Here is a 16592-nt window from a genome sequence, read left to right as displayed (position 1 = left end):
ACCCACACACCTATGGTCACTTGACCTTTGACAAGGGAGCTAAAACCATCCAATGGAAAAAAAGACATCATTTTCAACAAATGGTGCTTGCACAACTGGCGGTTATCATGTAGAAGAATGCGATTTGATCCATTCCTATCTCCTTGTACTAAGGTCAAATCTAAGTGGATCAAGGAACTCCACATAAAACTAGAGACACTGAAACTTATAGAGGGGAAAGTAAAGAAAAGCCTCAAAGATATGGGTACAGGGGAAAAAATCCTGAATAGAACAGCAATGGCTTGTGCTGTAAGATCAAGAATCGACAAATGGGACCTCATAAAATTGCAAAGCTTCTGTAAGGCAAAAGACACCATCAATAAGACAAAAAGGCCACCAACAGATTGGGAAAGGATCTTTACCTATCCTAAATCAGATAGGGGACTAATATCCAACATATATAAAGAACTCAAGAAGGTGGACTCCAGAAAATCAAATAACCCCATTAAAAATGGGGCTCAGAGATAAACAAAGAATTCTCACCTGAGGAATACTGAATGGCTGAGAAGGATCTGAAAAAATGTTCAGCATCCTTAATCATCAGGGAAATGCAAATCAAAACAACCCTGAGATTCCACCTCACACCAGTCAGAATGGCTAAGATCAAAAATTCAGGTGACAGCAGATGCTGGCGAGGATGTGGAGAAAGAGGAACACTCCTCCATTGTTGGTGGGATTGCAAGCTTGTACAACCACTCTGGAAATCAGTCTGGCGGTTCCTCAGAAAATTGGACATAGTACTACTGGAGGATCCTGCAATACCTCTCCTGGGCATATATCCAGAAGATGTTCCAACTGGTAAGAAGAACACATGCTCCACTATGTTCATAGCAGCCTTATTTATAATAGCCAGAAGCTGAAAAGAACCCAGATGCCCCTCAACAGAGGAATGGATACAGAAAATGTGGTACATTTAAACAATGGAGTACTACTCAGCTATTAAAAAGAATGAATTTATGAAATTCCTAGGCAAATGGGGGGACCTGGAGGGCATCATCCTGAGTGAGGTAACCCAATCACAAAAGAACTCAAATGATATGTTCTCACTGAGAAGTGGATATTAGCCCAGAAACTTAGAATACCCAAGATATAAGATACAATTTTCGAAACACATGATACTCAAGAAGAACGAAGACCAAAGTGTGGACACTTTGCCTTTTCTTAGAATTGGGAACCCCATGGAAGGAGTTACAGAGACAAAGTTTGGAGCTGAGGCGAAAGGATGGACTATCTAGAGACTGCCATATCTGGGGATTCATCCCATAATCAGCTTCCAAACATTGACACCATTGCATACACTAGCAAATTTTGCTAAAAGGACCCTGATATAGCTGTCTCTTGTGAGACTATTCAGGGGCCTAGCAAACACAGAAGTGGAAGCTCACAGTCAGCTATTGGATGGATCACAGGGCCCCCAATGGAGGAGCTAGAGAAAGTACCTAAGGAGCTAAAGGGATCTGCAACCCTATAGGTGGAACAACAATATGAACTAACCAGTACCCCCGGAGCTCATGTCTCTAGCTGCATATGTATCAGAGGATGGCCTGTTTGGCCATCAGTGGAAAGAGAGGCCCATTTGTCGTGCAGACTTTATATGCCTCAGTGCAGGGGAATGCCAGGGCCGGGAAGTGGGAGTGGGTGGGTGTGGGAGTTGGGGGGAGGGTGTGGGGGACTTTTGGGATAGCACTGGAGATGTGATTGAAGAAAATACCTAATTAAAAAAAAAAGAAAGAAAGAAAAGAAGAAACTAAGAGTGGAATTTGATCTACAGAAACCTTAGAGCCGGTCTGCAGTTCCAAACAGCGTGAATAAGAGAGCAGTATAGTAAAGAAGGAGGTCAAAGTTCAAAATCCCAACAAGATTTTGTAGATATTGACAAGATTACTCTACATTTATATTGAAATGTTAAAAATAATTTGAAAGCAAAGAATAAAGCAGAGAAATCAGGCTATTCCATTTCAAAAGTATTATACTGTTGTCTAAGTATATACTGAAGTCCATGTAGAACTCATATAAGACATATACCCTACTCAGAAATAGATATGACATCTTAAGCTGTCTCCTGAGAGGCTCTGCCAGAGCCTGACAAATACAGAGGCAGATGTGTGCAGCCAATCATTGGACTGAGCATGGGGTCCCCAATGGAGGAATTGGAGAAAGGACTGAAGGAGCTGAAGGAGTTTGCAACCCCACAGGAAGAACAACAATATCAACCAACCAGAACTCCAGAGCTCCCAGGGACTAAACCACCAACCAAAGAGTACACATGGAGCGACCGATGGCTCCAGCCACATATGTAGCTGAGGATGGTCTTCTAGGCATCAATGGGAGGAGAGGCCCTTGGTTCTTGTGAAGGCTCTATGCCCCAGTGGAGGAGAATGCTAGAGTGGAGAGGCAGGAGTGGGTAGATGGGGGAGCACCCTCATAGAAGCAGGGGGGCAGGGGATGGGATAGAGGGTTTCCTGAAGGGAAACCAGGGAAGAGGATAACATTTGAAATGTAAGTAAATAAAATATCCAATTTTTTAAAAAAGTAAAAAAATTATCATAAATAATTTGTTCATACATGGGTATTGTATATATATTGTGTGTATATGTGTGTGTGTGTGTGTGTGTGTGTACGAACATAGATATCACTGTGTACCATACATGTCTACATATGTAATGTGTACCATGGCACTCTGTGATAGGAGAGAACAACTTTTGTTAGCTCTTCCTTTGTATTGTAGCTTCTAGAGATTGATCAGAGGTCGTCAGGTTGCATGGCAAGCACATTGACTTGCTGTGCTATCCTGCCAGGCCAATGCCCATGTCAGCAGTCAAGTAATTGAATTTATTTATTTATTTATTTATTTATATATTTGCTAGTGTTCAAACTCTAGGCCTTGAGTTTATTAGGCAAGTGATCCACTGAGCTACACTACGTCACTGTATTTTTAAGAGTGAGAAAAGTGTTTCAGTGAAGACAGTCTGTAACAAATGTTGCTGGGAGCTCAGTATCTAGACAGGCAAATAAAGAGAAAGTCTCTCAATCTCAACCTAAGCTTCACACTTTATATCAAATTACCTGAAAGTGGATCATGAATGTAAAACTATGAAACTGGGGGGGGGGGGGGAAGGGTGGGGGGGAAGGGGCGGAAATCTCCAGCAAAGACTAGGCAAAAGTTATAAAACACAAATAAAGCATCAAACATAAAATAAAGAATGGCTGAACTGGTTTTCACCGGAATTAAAAATGTTTCCTTTACAAAAGCCTCTATTAGTATTAGAACAAGCAGGGTGGAGAGATGACTCAGCAGCACAGACTGCTCTTCCAGAAAGTTTGGTTCCCAGAACATACATGGCAGCCCCAACCATCTGTAACTCCAGTGCCATGGAACCCAAAGCCTTGTCTGACCTCTGCAGGCTCTTGTATGCAGGTCGCACAAACACATATATATAACATTTTTTAAAGATTAGGATATAAGCTGTGGGTATAACTCATGCCAATGTACATGAGGTCCTAGGTTCAATCCCTATTACCTCAATAAATAAATAAAGAAGTACTGGCATATAGAGTATATATAAAGGACTCTCAAGATTTGGAAAAAAAAATCTAACTAAAGCATTGACAAAAATATAGAGAGAAATATTTTTACCAAAAGGGATATATAGGCCACAAATAAACACATAAAAGCTGTCAACATTATCAGCCAATAGGAAATCAAAATAAGATCAGAATTAGGCATCATTATAAGCCAGCCAGAGAAGCTAAAATAGAAACTACTGATGATACCAAGACAGAAACAAACTGCATCATTCTTGCTGGTGTAAATGCAAGTTCATATAGGCATTCTAGAAAAATTTGGAATTTTCTGAACAAAAACTGTATAACTATAATATGCATATATTACATATAATGCATATAATAACTAAGCAAATAATGTCCAATACTATGCATTAAACCCAGAAAAATTTCACTGCAGATAAAAACCTATATGAAACATTGTCTCCTTTTGTGATGCTTGTGTTTTAAGCCCCAGACTTAAGAACCACCATGTAATCCTATATCACAAGTGCCCCACTTAGCTTCTTTCTAACCATCGACAGTAGTTCCTATTAAGTAAGGTCCCTGAACTACATCGAGTTTATTTCTGCACATAGTATGAGGTGAGATACAGATCTATTGGTTTACATGTGGATATCCATTGGTTCCAGGACTCCACACTGAAAAGACTGTTTTTAATTGGGTCATTGTACTATCAAAATGAATTGACCCCATATGAATGGATTTATTTCTGGACTGTTAATTCTATTGATCTCAATGTTTGTTTGTATAGACAAATCATACAATCTTAAATTACTGTAGCTTTGTAACTAGTCTTGTTTTCATGGGGGGGTGGATTTTATCTTTTTATTTTTTTGACTTAGGGTCAAATGCACCCCAAGCTAGCCTTAAATTCACTATGTAGCCATGGTCTTGAACTCTTAGTCCTCCACACAAGTGGACGAGGGGTGGGTGGGGACAGGAACAGGAGGCATCAAGTTCAGGGAGGCGAGATAGAGAGTGTATACTACAAGAGACTACTGTAATTGGTTATCTCAGGGACAAGCTAGAAACCTAGTGTAATGGAAACTCCCAGGTACCTCTAGCTAAGACTCCTAGCAATAGGGGATATGGAGCCCGAATAGGAATTTGGACACCAACCCAGCCACAAAACCTTCAAGCTACAATTTGGTAAGATGTGCTGGGGTAAAGGTGATGCAGAAATTGTGAAAGTGGCCAACAATGACTGGTCTAGCTTGAGACCCATGCCATGAGAGGGTGTTCAACCCTGACATTGCTAGGACCCAGAGGTCAGATAGCCCAACTGTTATCAAGGAGGCTTTATCCAGCAAAGATGGAAGCAGATGCAGAGATTTATAGCCAAACATTAGGCAGAGCTCAAAGAATCCTGTGGGAGAGGGAGAAGAAGGATTGTAGACACCAGAGACATCAAGGACACCACAGGAAATCTCACAGAATCAACCAACCTGGGCTGTTATGGGTTGAGACTGAACTGACAACCAAGAAACCTGCATGAGTCTGACCTAGGCTTTCTGCATATTTATTACAGTTGTATAGCTTGGTCTTCCTGTGGGATTCCTAACAGTGGGAACAAGGGCCTTTGAGACACTTTCCTCCTACTGGGAAGGTGCATCCTCTTATTGCAACTCGGTATGCCATGTCTGGTTGATCTCCATGGGAGGCCTGCCCTTTCCTGAAGAGAATAGCAGGAAGAATAGATGGGGTGTGGAAGTGTGGAGGAGGAACTGGGAGGACAGGAAGGAGGGGAAACCGCAATCTGGATATAATATCTGAGAGAAGAATAAAATAATAATTAATAATAATAATAGAATCAAAAAGAAAGAAAGAAAAAATACCAAGCAGTTGCCTTAAACAATGAATGCCATAGGAATAACACGGTCACTAAAGGAATCTTAAACTGCTACATATCTAATATTTTACTGTTTTTTACTTTACTAAAAAACAAGGAGAACACAATATAAACAATATAAACCTTAAAAAGTAAATATCAATTTTAATTGTTTTACTTTTCATTCATCCTTAATCTCAAACACCAGAATTACTGATGAAGCAAGGTGAGGATTTGGTCGAACATAAGAGTCTATTTATAAGTTAATGCTCAGAAAACTTTTCCCCAAGGTTAGGCCTTAGGATTCAACGGATACTTTATAAGTAAAACTTGAATCTTCACCAAAATGAAGAAGTTATAGGTTTAAATGCAACCCCAGAGGCAATGTGAAATTAGCTGGATGTGTAACTGGGAGTTGAGAACTGCCGTGGCTATAAATAGATACTGAAGTGCTCTTTGAGCATTTAATACAGGCCTTGGAGAATGATCAGCAGAGAGAGAGAGAGAGAAAGAACATAGTCTAGTATCACCCTAGTTGTCCCAGGAGATGCTGAAAGAACTGCTCAGACCTAAAAAAAGCCAAATCAGTGAAAAAGCACAGGGAACTAGCCTGGGCCCAGCCAACAGTTACTTAGGCAACACTTGAAGAGAAGTGGTGAATTTGGAGTGATTAATAGAGCCTTCTGCGGAAGCCCGGAAAGGGTGAGGCTGTGCTTAGACTAAAACAACAACAATCTGGGCTTTATCTAAAAAATATTAAGTGAGTTTAGCCTATAGAGGAGTTGAATGTCAAGATGTGAACAAAAATAACCTCGGAGCCACAGTCTAGTGGGGTTTATTTTTCACCCTGATGTTCTTAACCTGGAATCTAGTTCTGACTCTATCATTAAGTTAAGAGGGAAAAATCATACACCCCTCCAAGTTTGTTTCCCTCTGTAAAGGAACTGATGCTTCTAGGTGATTTAAATATATACTCTATAGCTCTTCAGTACCACAGACTGCAACTGTTAAAGGACTGGCCAAGAGTAGATGTCAAAGAGTAGGACTGTAGTTTCTGAACACCAGAAAGGTGTGTTTTTGTGGTTCAGGGATAGCAGTCTTCCTGCATACAAAGTACAACTTAGAGGAGTGTTACCCAGTGTGCCAACAGAAAGGAGAGCCAAAGTTCTAAGGCAACAGTCATAGGCTCCATCCCCAATCCTTCTGCTATAGCAACTGGAAAGCACAGACATAGAGGGAATGGCAAAGAGTCAAAAAAAGAAGGAAAGTATAAATACTTACCACATGGATTACAGAAAGATAGATCCCTGACTCAAGAGAATCGCAGTGACCAGGAGTTGACAGCAATGTTTTTTGGGTTTTTTTTTAGAGAGGCCCTCCCTCCCACAAGCCTGAACCTTGCCAAGTCTACCAGGTCTGACGAGCAAGCCCCAAGGATGTACACACCTTTGCCTCCCCAGTGTACCACCATATCCTACACTTTAACATGAGAGGCAGTTATCAAAACAGGTTCAAATAATTCTAAGGCAAATGAGCAATCTCCCCAAACCCAGCAAGAGATCTTCTTACTGAAACCCTATCTAGAAAAGCTAAGGATGTGATCTCAATGGGAGTCAGATAAATGGTTAAATCATCAGGTAGGACTTAAGTAGTTGTGGTGGGTTGAATGAGAATGGCTCCCATGGGCTTAAATGTTTGAATGCTTAGTCATCAAAGAATGATAATGTTTGGGAAAGCTTATGAGTTGTGGCCTTGGAGGATTTATGTCCTTGGGGTTGGCCTTTGAAGTTTCAAAAGCCTAAGCCAGGGCCCTCTCCCCCACTCCACCCTGTTGCCTGAGGATCAGGAATTTAAAGTTCTCAGCTACTGCTCCAGAGCCATGCTTCCCACCAAAATAATGGATTAAAGCTCTGAAACTGAATGCAAGTTCCAATTAAATGCTTTCCTTTATGAGGGTTTCCTTGGTCATAGTGTCTTCACAGCAATAGAACAGTGACCAAGACACTAGTATTTTTTTTTTTACAGTGATATAAAAGAAACAGCAATTCAGTAGAAAACATACTTAAAATTTTTATCTTTTCTCAGGCTAGAAATATGTGGTACAATTAGATTCTTGTGGTACTAAACAGCTCCCAGTCAGCAACGTCATTTTATGAGAATAAACAGCTGATAATCCACAAAGTACTACAATGCAAAACTATGACATTCAGTAGGGTAAGTATATTAAACACATTTTCTCCTTATGGTCTGTTCGATCTACGATACTTTTATCCAGAAGCATCCAGAAACAGAACACCTGAATTCAATTCAAAGCAATCTAAAATTATGAGAAAAGCTTGCAGATATAGAAAGGCTGGTACACTAGGTGGGAGTGAACAGATATAAGCAGGCTCACATAATCTGGAGGTATCCTAATTCAGAAATCAATGAAGGGTCACGACTTGACTGCTAGCTGGAATTAGCTCTATATTTTACTACATAGGACAGAAGATACTGGTTGCCTGCCACTAACAACATCACTGGGTCCACGAACACCATGAGATACAGTTGCCTTACTATTTCAAAATGTATTCTTTCAGCATGAGAGATGATACACCAAACACAGGCATATGTGAATAATAATTCGGGATCACTGTAGAGGTGGAGGGTGTATAAGAAAAAATAAAATTCTCTGGGCAGATTATAAATTCTTATACAATGAACAATAAGGTTAATGTTAATATATATATAACCTATCATATAACCTCAAATGGCAAACTTCATTACTTATCCAGTTGAATAAAACTGGCTGACTACAGTTAAATTTAATTTTTATGGCAAGGATAGCAGAGAGCATCACATGATAATTTTTTAATACTTAAATTAAAGTCTGGCATCTGAGTTACAAGAAGAGCAGTTGAAGTTTCTATGTGTTCATGAGTGATATCTTAAGATGTCCACTTTTAATAGGGATTTTCACCTGGAGTTCTTTCCAAGTTTAAGATAGTCTTTGTGTATGGAAAGAGTTTAGTTCTAATATTTCAGGATGAAAATAATACAGAGAAATCAGACTGGCATATTCTTAAGTGGTTACTAAAAAGCACAGAAGGGACGAATATACTAAAAGGAAAAATGATAACTAACACTACCTAAGCAGATCCATCTTCTCCCATAGGATTCAACTGCTCTCTGGATGTTGGAGACTTAATTTAGAGGCTGGCCAAAAGAAAACGTATTACAATGTTTAGTATTCATCAGATTTGATGTCTAAATGGAGCTTTTCCACAACATTCCTCTACTTACCCAAGTTCAATGACTGCTATTATTCTGCTGTACATGTAATAATGTTCCATGTGAATAAATATCTATAGAGAATGCTCTGTAATAATACCAGCCTTTTGGGGTTAACCTGACAGTGCTTTTAATTTCAGTCTTTTGTACTGAAATGTTCTTCAATGAGTGACATATCAGGATTCTAGGTCACACTAACACCAGGCATTCAAGGCATACAGCACACTAGAATTATTGTAGTGACTCTGTAAAGTAACTGCTATCAGCTTTGTTTTAAGATCAACAGACGCATACAAAGATGACGTAACTTATTCAAGTTTACACAGCTAGGATCTGGATGTCATTTTAAAATAAGTCTGTTACACTGGCTTAATTTGTTATAGAATATTAGTCATTGATCAAAACATACAACGTTGTAGATACTTTATTTTATTATTTTCAATTATGTCTGTGTGCCTAATTGGGTTCATTTGCACATAAGTGTAGGTGCCTGGAGGACATTGGACCCTGGAACTCGAATTATAAGAGGCTGTGAGCCACCAGACAATGGATGCTAGGAAGGGGTCTCTGGTCCTCTCTGTAAGACCAGTGCATGCTCTTAACTGCTGAGCCATCTCTCCAGCTCCAGAGATGCAGATTCATTTACCAGTATTTTCTAGACTTGGTTTCTATTCTTCATCCAAGTCCCAGCAATTCAAACTGATCTCTAGTGATAAATTTTGCTTAAATTCTTTCAGTGCACCACCTACCTTTCAGAAAAAGAGCAGAACCCAGGGACTCAGACTGTTTTTTAATCAGCTAAAGGATAGCTTCCAGTGCATGAAGTTAGGATAAATCAAAGGTGTCATCGGTTGTTAAAGCTATTTCTTCAACAACAAATAGAGAGAATGTGTAAATTACCAAACTCAGTCATTAGCTATCATTGCTGATTCAAACACAGGTTATAGCTCAACATGGTGAAGGCAGTCAGACCAAAGAATGCTAACCTTTACTGATAAGTATGAGAGCCTGTGGTCCAGGTAAAAATTATTTCTGTAACATGGAAAGGAATCTCACAGGCACTGCATACATAGCTGATATTTGGACATTTTGACGTACTTGATATTTTAAATAATGCAATTAAAGAGGAAAAGATACAAAATGGTTGACCAGAAAGGCCAAGCTATGACTAAAGAGAAAGTTGAACTGTGGGTGAGATGTGGGAGACAGGCCTTGCTCCTTTCAGACATTGGTTTGTATTGTTTTTATTGTAAGTGAATCCTACTTGGATTACAAACAGGAAAACAAGCTGTACTAGAATCAACAGAGACAACAGATCCAGCCGCATGCTTTGGATTCTTAGTTTCATATTTAAATCTATACCTATAGACAACAATGAGACCATCCTCAAAACTGGGCAAATACCTTGAGTGCAGTTCGGTACTACCATTGTTATATTTGCTTCCTCTTTCCCAGACACCAAAGTCAGGAACACGGTAAACTCTCTCTACACAAAATACAAGGTTTTGAATAAAAGAAACCTAAAAGAAAGGAAAAGAAATAAGATATAAGAAGACTCGCAACGGTGAGAAGAATAATTACACAACATCTGAAATCACAGTATGAACTTACCTCCCAGAGAAAACTGTCTTCCATGCTTTTACTTAAGACATGACCTCGTACTCCAGGCTGACCTCTAACACTATGTAACCAAAGATGACCTTGAACTTCTGGTCTTCCTTCTTAGTGCTAGGTGTGTGCTACACCTAGTTTGGGGGATGCTGGAGATGGAACTCAGGGCTTTGTGCATTCTAAGCACTCTCCCAACTAAAGCTATATCCCCAGACCCCAAAGTACTTTATTAACATGTTGAATTCTTGTCATTATTACATTACGATGAGTCCTCTGCTATACTTAGTTTTTCAAATACAAGTCTTATGTGAGGACCTAATTAGTATTATACAATAGAGAAATAAAATTTAAATCCTTTCAGTGTTCCAATTATAACTCTTCAATGAGGTAATATTATTGTTTCTGAGGGCTATGTATCATAGGAACTAAGTAAAACATAGAATGTATTTTATATTGGGTAATATTTAGAAACTAAAATGACTCTATAAAATACACAATGTAACTGTAAAGCTTTAAAGAGTAAAAGTATAACCTTTTAAAAAGTAAAAAGAATCTTCCTTTTCTGAAAAATTCTGATCCCATGTTGATCAACCTGAAGTTTTGAATCCACACTTCTGGAAGGTTAATTTTTCTCCCTGTCATCTCTGTAACTATAGCTCCTGATTATGAACACAGCCCACAGTTGGAAGCTGTGCCGGACGAGAGAGACTAAAGAGAACTGCACCAACATAAAGGAAGCCACCTGGGTGTACTCCTCCCTCTCCACTTCATTCTCACAAACACAGAGACCTGGGGACAATCAGTCTGAGTTTTGTTCCATTCCTCCTTTCTTCAATCCTTTTCTGACAATAAAGCTAATTTCTTCGGCACAGGTCCTGAGTGGTCCTTTCAACACAGTTGGAGGTGATATTCTCTAATTCCCCAACTGATAATGACAGCAATCAGATGTTAGCTACATCTGGTATATGTTAACAGTGCTGTGTCTTCTTTCATTTCTTACCTTGTTCCATCACTGCAGTCAGTCATTTTTTGCATCATTTAGTCAAAACTGTTTTATGAATCCTGTTCAGTGTTCTGATTTCATGGTATGCATTTAAGCCCTTCTTCATCTACCAATGCTTCCCACAGAGCTCTGGGTATTAAACTAACCTCTGACTGGGTGCCTTGGTTTGCAAGTGGTTCATTCATGTTAGGCTTGTTCATTTACAAATAAAATGCTTTTTTTTTAAAAAAAAATGAATTTTCCATCAACGTCAATTCAAAAGGATGCAATAGTTAACAGCTCCCGTTCTTAAAGCCACACACACAGTACATTACCTTTTTGTTTCATATGTCGCCCTCCACTACCTCTAATTAGTATACAGATCTGTCTTCTCTTGTCTGTAGTTATTAAATACCACCAGCTCTCAAATCCATTTTTCCTTAACTCATTCTTCAGCAAAACCAGAAACTGAGATGAGTTTTTTGCCTATATATTCCATTTATGTGAAGATCCACATTATTAGAAAAATATTGACAAGTCCCTTCCGCTCGACTCGAGACTCGAGCCCCGGGCTACCTTGCCAGCAGAGTCTTGCCCAACACCCTCAAGGGCCCACACGGGACTTCACACGGGACCCTAAGACCTCTGGTGAGTGGAACACAGCGCCTGCCCCAATCCAATCGCGCGGAACTTGAGACTGCGGTACATAGGGAAGCAGGCTACCCGGGCTTGATCTGGGGCACAAGTCCCTTCCGCTCGACTCGAGACTCGAGCCCCGGGCTACCTTGCCAGCAGAGTCTTGCCCAACACCTGCAAGGGCCCACACGGGACTCCCCACGGGACCCTAAGACCTCTGGTGAGTGGAACACAGCGCCTGCCCCAATCCAATCGCGCGGAACCTGAGACTGCGGTACATAGGGAAGCAGGCTACCCGGGCCTGATCTGGGGCACAAGTCCCTTCCGCTCGACTCGAGACTCGAGCCCCGGGCTACCTTGCCAGCAGAGTCTTGCCCAACACCCTCAAGGGCCCACACGGGACTTCACACGGGACCCTAAGACCTCTGGTGAGTGGAACACAGCGCCTGCCCCAATCCAATCGCGCGGAACTTGAGACTGCGGTACATAGGGAAGCAGGCTACCCGGGCTTGATCTGGGGCACAAACCCCTTCCACTCCACTCGAGCCCCGGGCTACCTTGCCAGCTGAGTCGCCTGACACCCGCAAGGGCCCACACAGGATTCCACACGTGATCCTAAGACCTCTAGTGAGTGGAACACAACTTCTGCCAGGAGTCTGGTTCGAACACCAGATATCTGGGTACCTGCCTTGCAAGAAGAGAGCTTGCCTGCAGAGAATACTCTGCCCACTGAAACTAAGGAGAGTGCTACCCTCCAGGTCTGCTCATAGAGGCTAACAGAGTCACCTGAAGAACAAGCTCTTAACAGTGACAACTAAAACAGCTAGCTTCAGAGATTACCAGATGGCGAAAGGCAAACGTAAGAATCCTACTAACAGAAATCAAGACCACTCACCATCATCAGAACGCAGCACTCCCACCCCACCTAGTCCTGGGCACCCCAACACAACCGAAAATCTAGGCCCAGATTTAAAAACATTTTTCATGATGATGATAGAGGACATCAAGAAGGACTTTCATAAGTCACTTAAAGAATTACAGGAGAGCACTGCTAAAGAGTTACAGGCCCTTAAAGAAAAGCAGGAAAACACAGCCAAACAGGTAGAAATCATTAAAGAAAAACAGGAAAACACATCCAAACAGGTGATGGAAATGAACAAAATCATACTAGAACTAAAAGGGGAAGTAGACACAATAAAGAAAACCCAAAGCGAGGCAACGCTGGAGATAGAAACCCTAGGAAAGAGATCTGGAACCATAGATGCGAGCATCAGCAACAGAATACAAGAAATGGAAGAGAGAATCTCAGGTGCAGAAGATTCCATAGAGAACATCGACACAACAGTCAAAGAAAATACAAAATGCAAAAGGATCCTAACTCAAAACATCCAGGTAATCCAGGACACAATGAGAAGACCAAACCTACGGATAATAGGAATTGATGAGAATGAAGATTTTCAACTTAAAGGTCCAGCTAATATCTTCAACAAAATAATAGAAGAAAACCTCCCGAACATAAAAAAAGAGATGCCCATGATCATACAAGAAGCCTACAGAACTCCAAATAGACTGGACCAGAAAAGAAATTCCTCCCGACACATAATAATCAGAACAACAAATGCACTAAATAAAGATAGAATATTAAAAGCAGTAAGGGAGAAAGGTCAAGTAACATATAAAGGAAGGCCTATCAGAATTACACCAGACTTTTCACCAGAGACTATGAAAGCCAGAAGAGCCGGAACAGATGTTATACAGACACTAAGAGAACACAAATGCCAGCCCAGGCTACTATACCCGGCCAAACTCTCAATTACCATAGATGGAGAAACCAAAGTATTCCACGACAAAAACAAATTCACACAATATCTTTCCACGAATCCAGCCCTTCAAAGGATAATAACAGAAAAGAAGCAATACAAGGATGGAAATCACACCCTAGAACAACCAAGAAAGTAACCATTCAACAAACCAAAAAGAAGACAGCCACAAGAACAGAATGCCAACTCTAACAACAAAAATAAAAGGGAGCAACAATTACTTTTCCTTAATATCTCTTAATATCAATGGACTCAATTCCCCAATAAAAAGACATAGACTAACAGACTGGCTACACAAACAGGACCCAACATTCTGCTGCTTACAGGAAACCCATCTCAGGGAAAAAGACAGACACTACCTCAGAGTGAAAGGCTGGAAAACAATTTTCCAAGCAAATGGACTGAAGAAACAAGCTGGAGTAGCCATTTTAATATCAGATAAAATCGACTTCCAACCCAAAGTTATCAAAAAAGACAAGGAGGGACACTTCATACTCATCAAAGGTAAAATCCTCCAAGAGGAACTCTCAATTCTGAATATCTACGCACCAAATGCAAGGGCAGCCACATTCATCAGAGACACTTTAGTAAAGCTCAAAGCATACATTGCACCTCACACAATAATAGTGGGAGACTTCAACACACCACTTTCTTCAAAGGACAGATCGTGGAAACAGAAACTAAACAGGGACACAGTGAAACTAACAGAAGTTATGAAACAAATGGACCTGACAGATATCTACAGAACATTTTATCCTAAAACAAAAGGATATACCTTCTTCTCAGCACCTCACGGGACCTTCTCCAAAACTGACCATATAATTGGTCACAAAACAGGCCTCAATAGATACAAAAATATTGAAATTGTCCCATGTATCCTATCAGACCACCATGGCCTAAGACTGATCTTCAATAACAACATAAATAATGGAAAGCCAACATTCACGTGGAAACTGAATAACACTCTTCTCAATGATACCTTGGTCAAGGAAGGAATAAAGAAAGAAATTAAAGACTTTTTAGAGTTTAATGAAAATGAAGCCACAACGTACCCAAACCTATGGGACACAATGAAAGCATTTCTAAGAGGGAAACTCATAGCTCTGAGTGCCTCCAAGAAGAAACGGGAGACAGCACATACTAGCAGCTTGACAACACATCTAAAAGCCCTAGAAAAAAAGGAAGCAAATTCACCCAAGAGGAGTAGACGGCAGGAAATAATCAAACTCAGGGGTGAAATCAACCAAGTGGAAACAAGAAGAACTATTCAAAGAATTAACCAAACGAGGAGTTGGTTCTTTGAGAAAATCAACAAGATAGATAAACCCTTAGCTAGACTCACTAAAGGGCACAGGGACAAAATCCTAATTAACAAAATCAGAAATGAAAAGGGAGACATAACAACAGATCCTGAAGAAATCCAAAACACCATCAGATCCTTCTACAAAAGGCTATACTCAACAAAACTGGAAAACCTGGACGAAATGGACAAATTTCTGGACAGATACCAGGTACCAAAGTTGAATCAGGATCAAGTTGACCATCTAAACAGTCCCATATCCCCTAAAGAAATAGAAGCAGTTATTAATAGTCTCCCAACCAAAAAAAGCCCAGGACCAGATGGGTTTAGTGCAGAGTTCTATCAGACCTTCAAAGAAGATCTAATTCCAATTCTGCACAAACTATTTCACAAAATAGAAGTAGAAGGTACTCTACCCAACTCATTTTATGAAGCCACTATTACTCTGATACCTAAACCACAGAAAGATCCAACAAAGATAGAGAACTTCAGACCAATTTCTCTTATGAATATCGATGCAAAAATCCTCAATAAAATTCTCGCTAACCGAATCCAAGAACACATTAAAGCAATCATCCATCCTGACCAAGTAGGTTTTATTCCAGGGATGCAGGGATGGTTTAATATACGAAAATCCATCAATGTAATCCATTTTATAAACAAACTCAAAGACAAAAACCACATGATCATCTCGTTGGATGCAGAAAAAGCATTTGACAAGATCCAACACCCATTCATGATAAAAGTTTTGGAAAGATCAGGAATTCAAGGCCCATACCTAAACATGATAAAAGCAATCTACAGCAAACCAGTAGCCAACATCAAAGTAAATGGAGAGAAGCTGGAAGCAATCCCACTAAAATCAGGGACTAGACAAGGCTGCCCACTTTCTCCCTACCTTTTCAACATAGTACTTGAAGTATTAGCCAGAGCAATTCGACAACAAAAGGAGATCAAGGGGATACAAATTGGAAAAGAGGAAGTCAAAATATCACTTTTTGCAGATGATATGATAGTATATATAAGTGACCCTAAAAATTCTACCAGAGAACTCCTAAACCTGATAAACAGCTTCGGTGAAGTAGCTGGATATAAAATAAACTCAAACAAGTCAATGGCCTTTCTCTATACAAAGAATAAACAGGCTAAGAAAGAAATTAGGGAAACAACACCCTTCTCAATAGTCACAAATAATATAAAATATCTTGGCGTGACTCTAACTAAGGAAGTGAAAGATCTGTATGATAAAAACTTCAAATCTCTGAAGAAAGACATTAAGGAAGATCTCAGAAGATGGAAAGATCTCCCATGCTCATGGATTGGCAGGATCAACATTGTAAAAATGGCTATCTTGCCAAAAGCAATCTACAGATTCAATGCAATCCCCATCAAAATTCCAACTCAATTCTTCAACGAATTGGAAGGAGCAATTTGCAAATTTGTCTGGAATAACAAAAAACCTAGGATAGCAAAAAGTCTTCTCAAGGATAAAAGTACCTCTGGTGGAATCACCATGCCAGACCTAAAGCTTTACTACAG

General features: G+C 40.1%; 1 protein-coding gene across 11 annotated transcripts in view; it reads right to left on the bottom strand.

Moving 5' to 3' along the window:
- Phkb (phosphorylase kinase beta) overlaps window positions 1-16592 on the bottom strand; it is a 223399-nt gene that overhangs the window by 131901 nt on the left and 74906 nt on the right. For 10 of the 11 annotated variants that reach the window (XR_001778385.2, XR_878767.3, XR_001778386.2 and 7 more), the window contains one exon: window positions 10109-10224. Coding sequence is in view for 8 of the 11 variants with exons in the window: in XM_006530531.4 (XP_006530594.1) it covers window positions 10109-10224 (116 nt within the window). In the remaining 3 variants the exon portion in view is untranslated. Of the gene's footprint in view, window positions 1-8562; window positions 9480-10108; window positions 10225-16592 lie in introns of those variants that run through there. The other variant, XM_006530537.4, reaches the window with a different exon arrangement.

The sequence above is a fragment of the Mus musculus genome, chromosome 8, assembly GCF_000001635.26.
Source record: "Mus musculus strain C57BL/6J chromosome 8, GRCm38.p6 C57BL/6J".
Taxonomy (NCBI): Eukaryota; Metazoa; Chordata; class Mammalia; order Rodentia; family Muridae; genus Mus; species Mus musculus.
The sequence above is the reverse complement of the archived record's forward strand: the minus strand, read 5'-3'. Positions and strand labels throughout refer to the sequence as shown.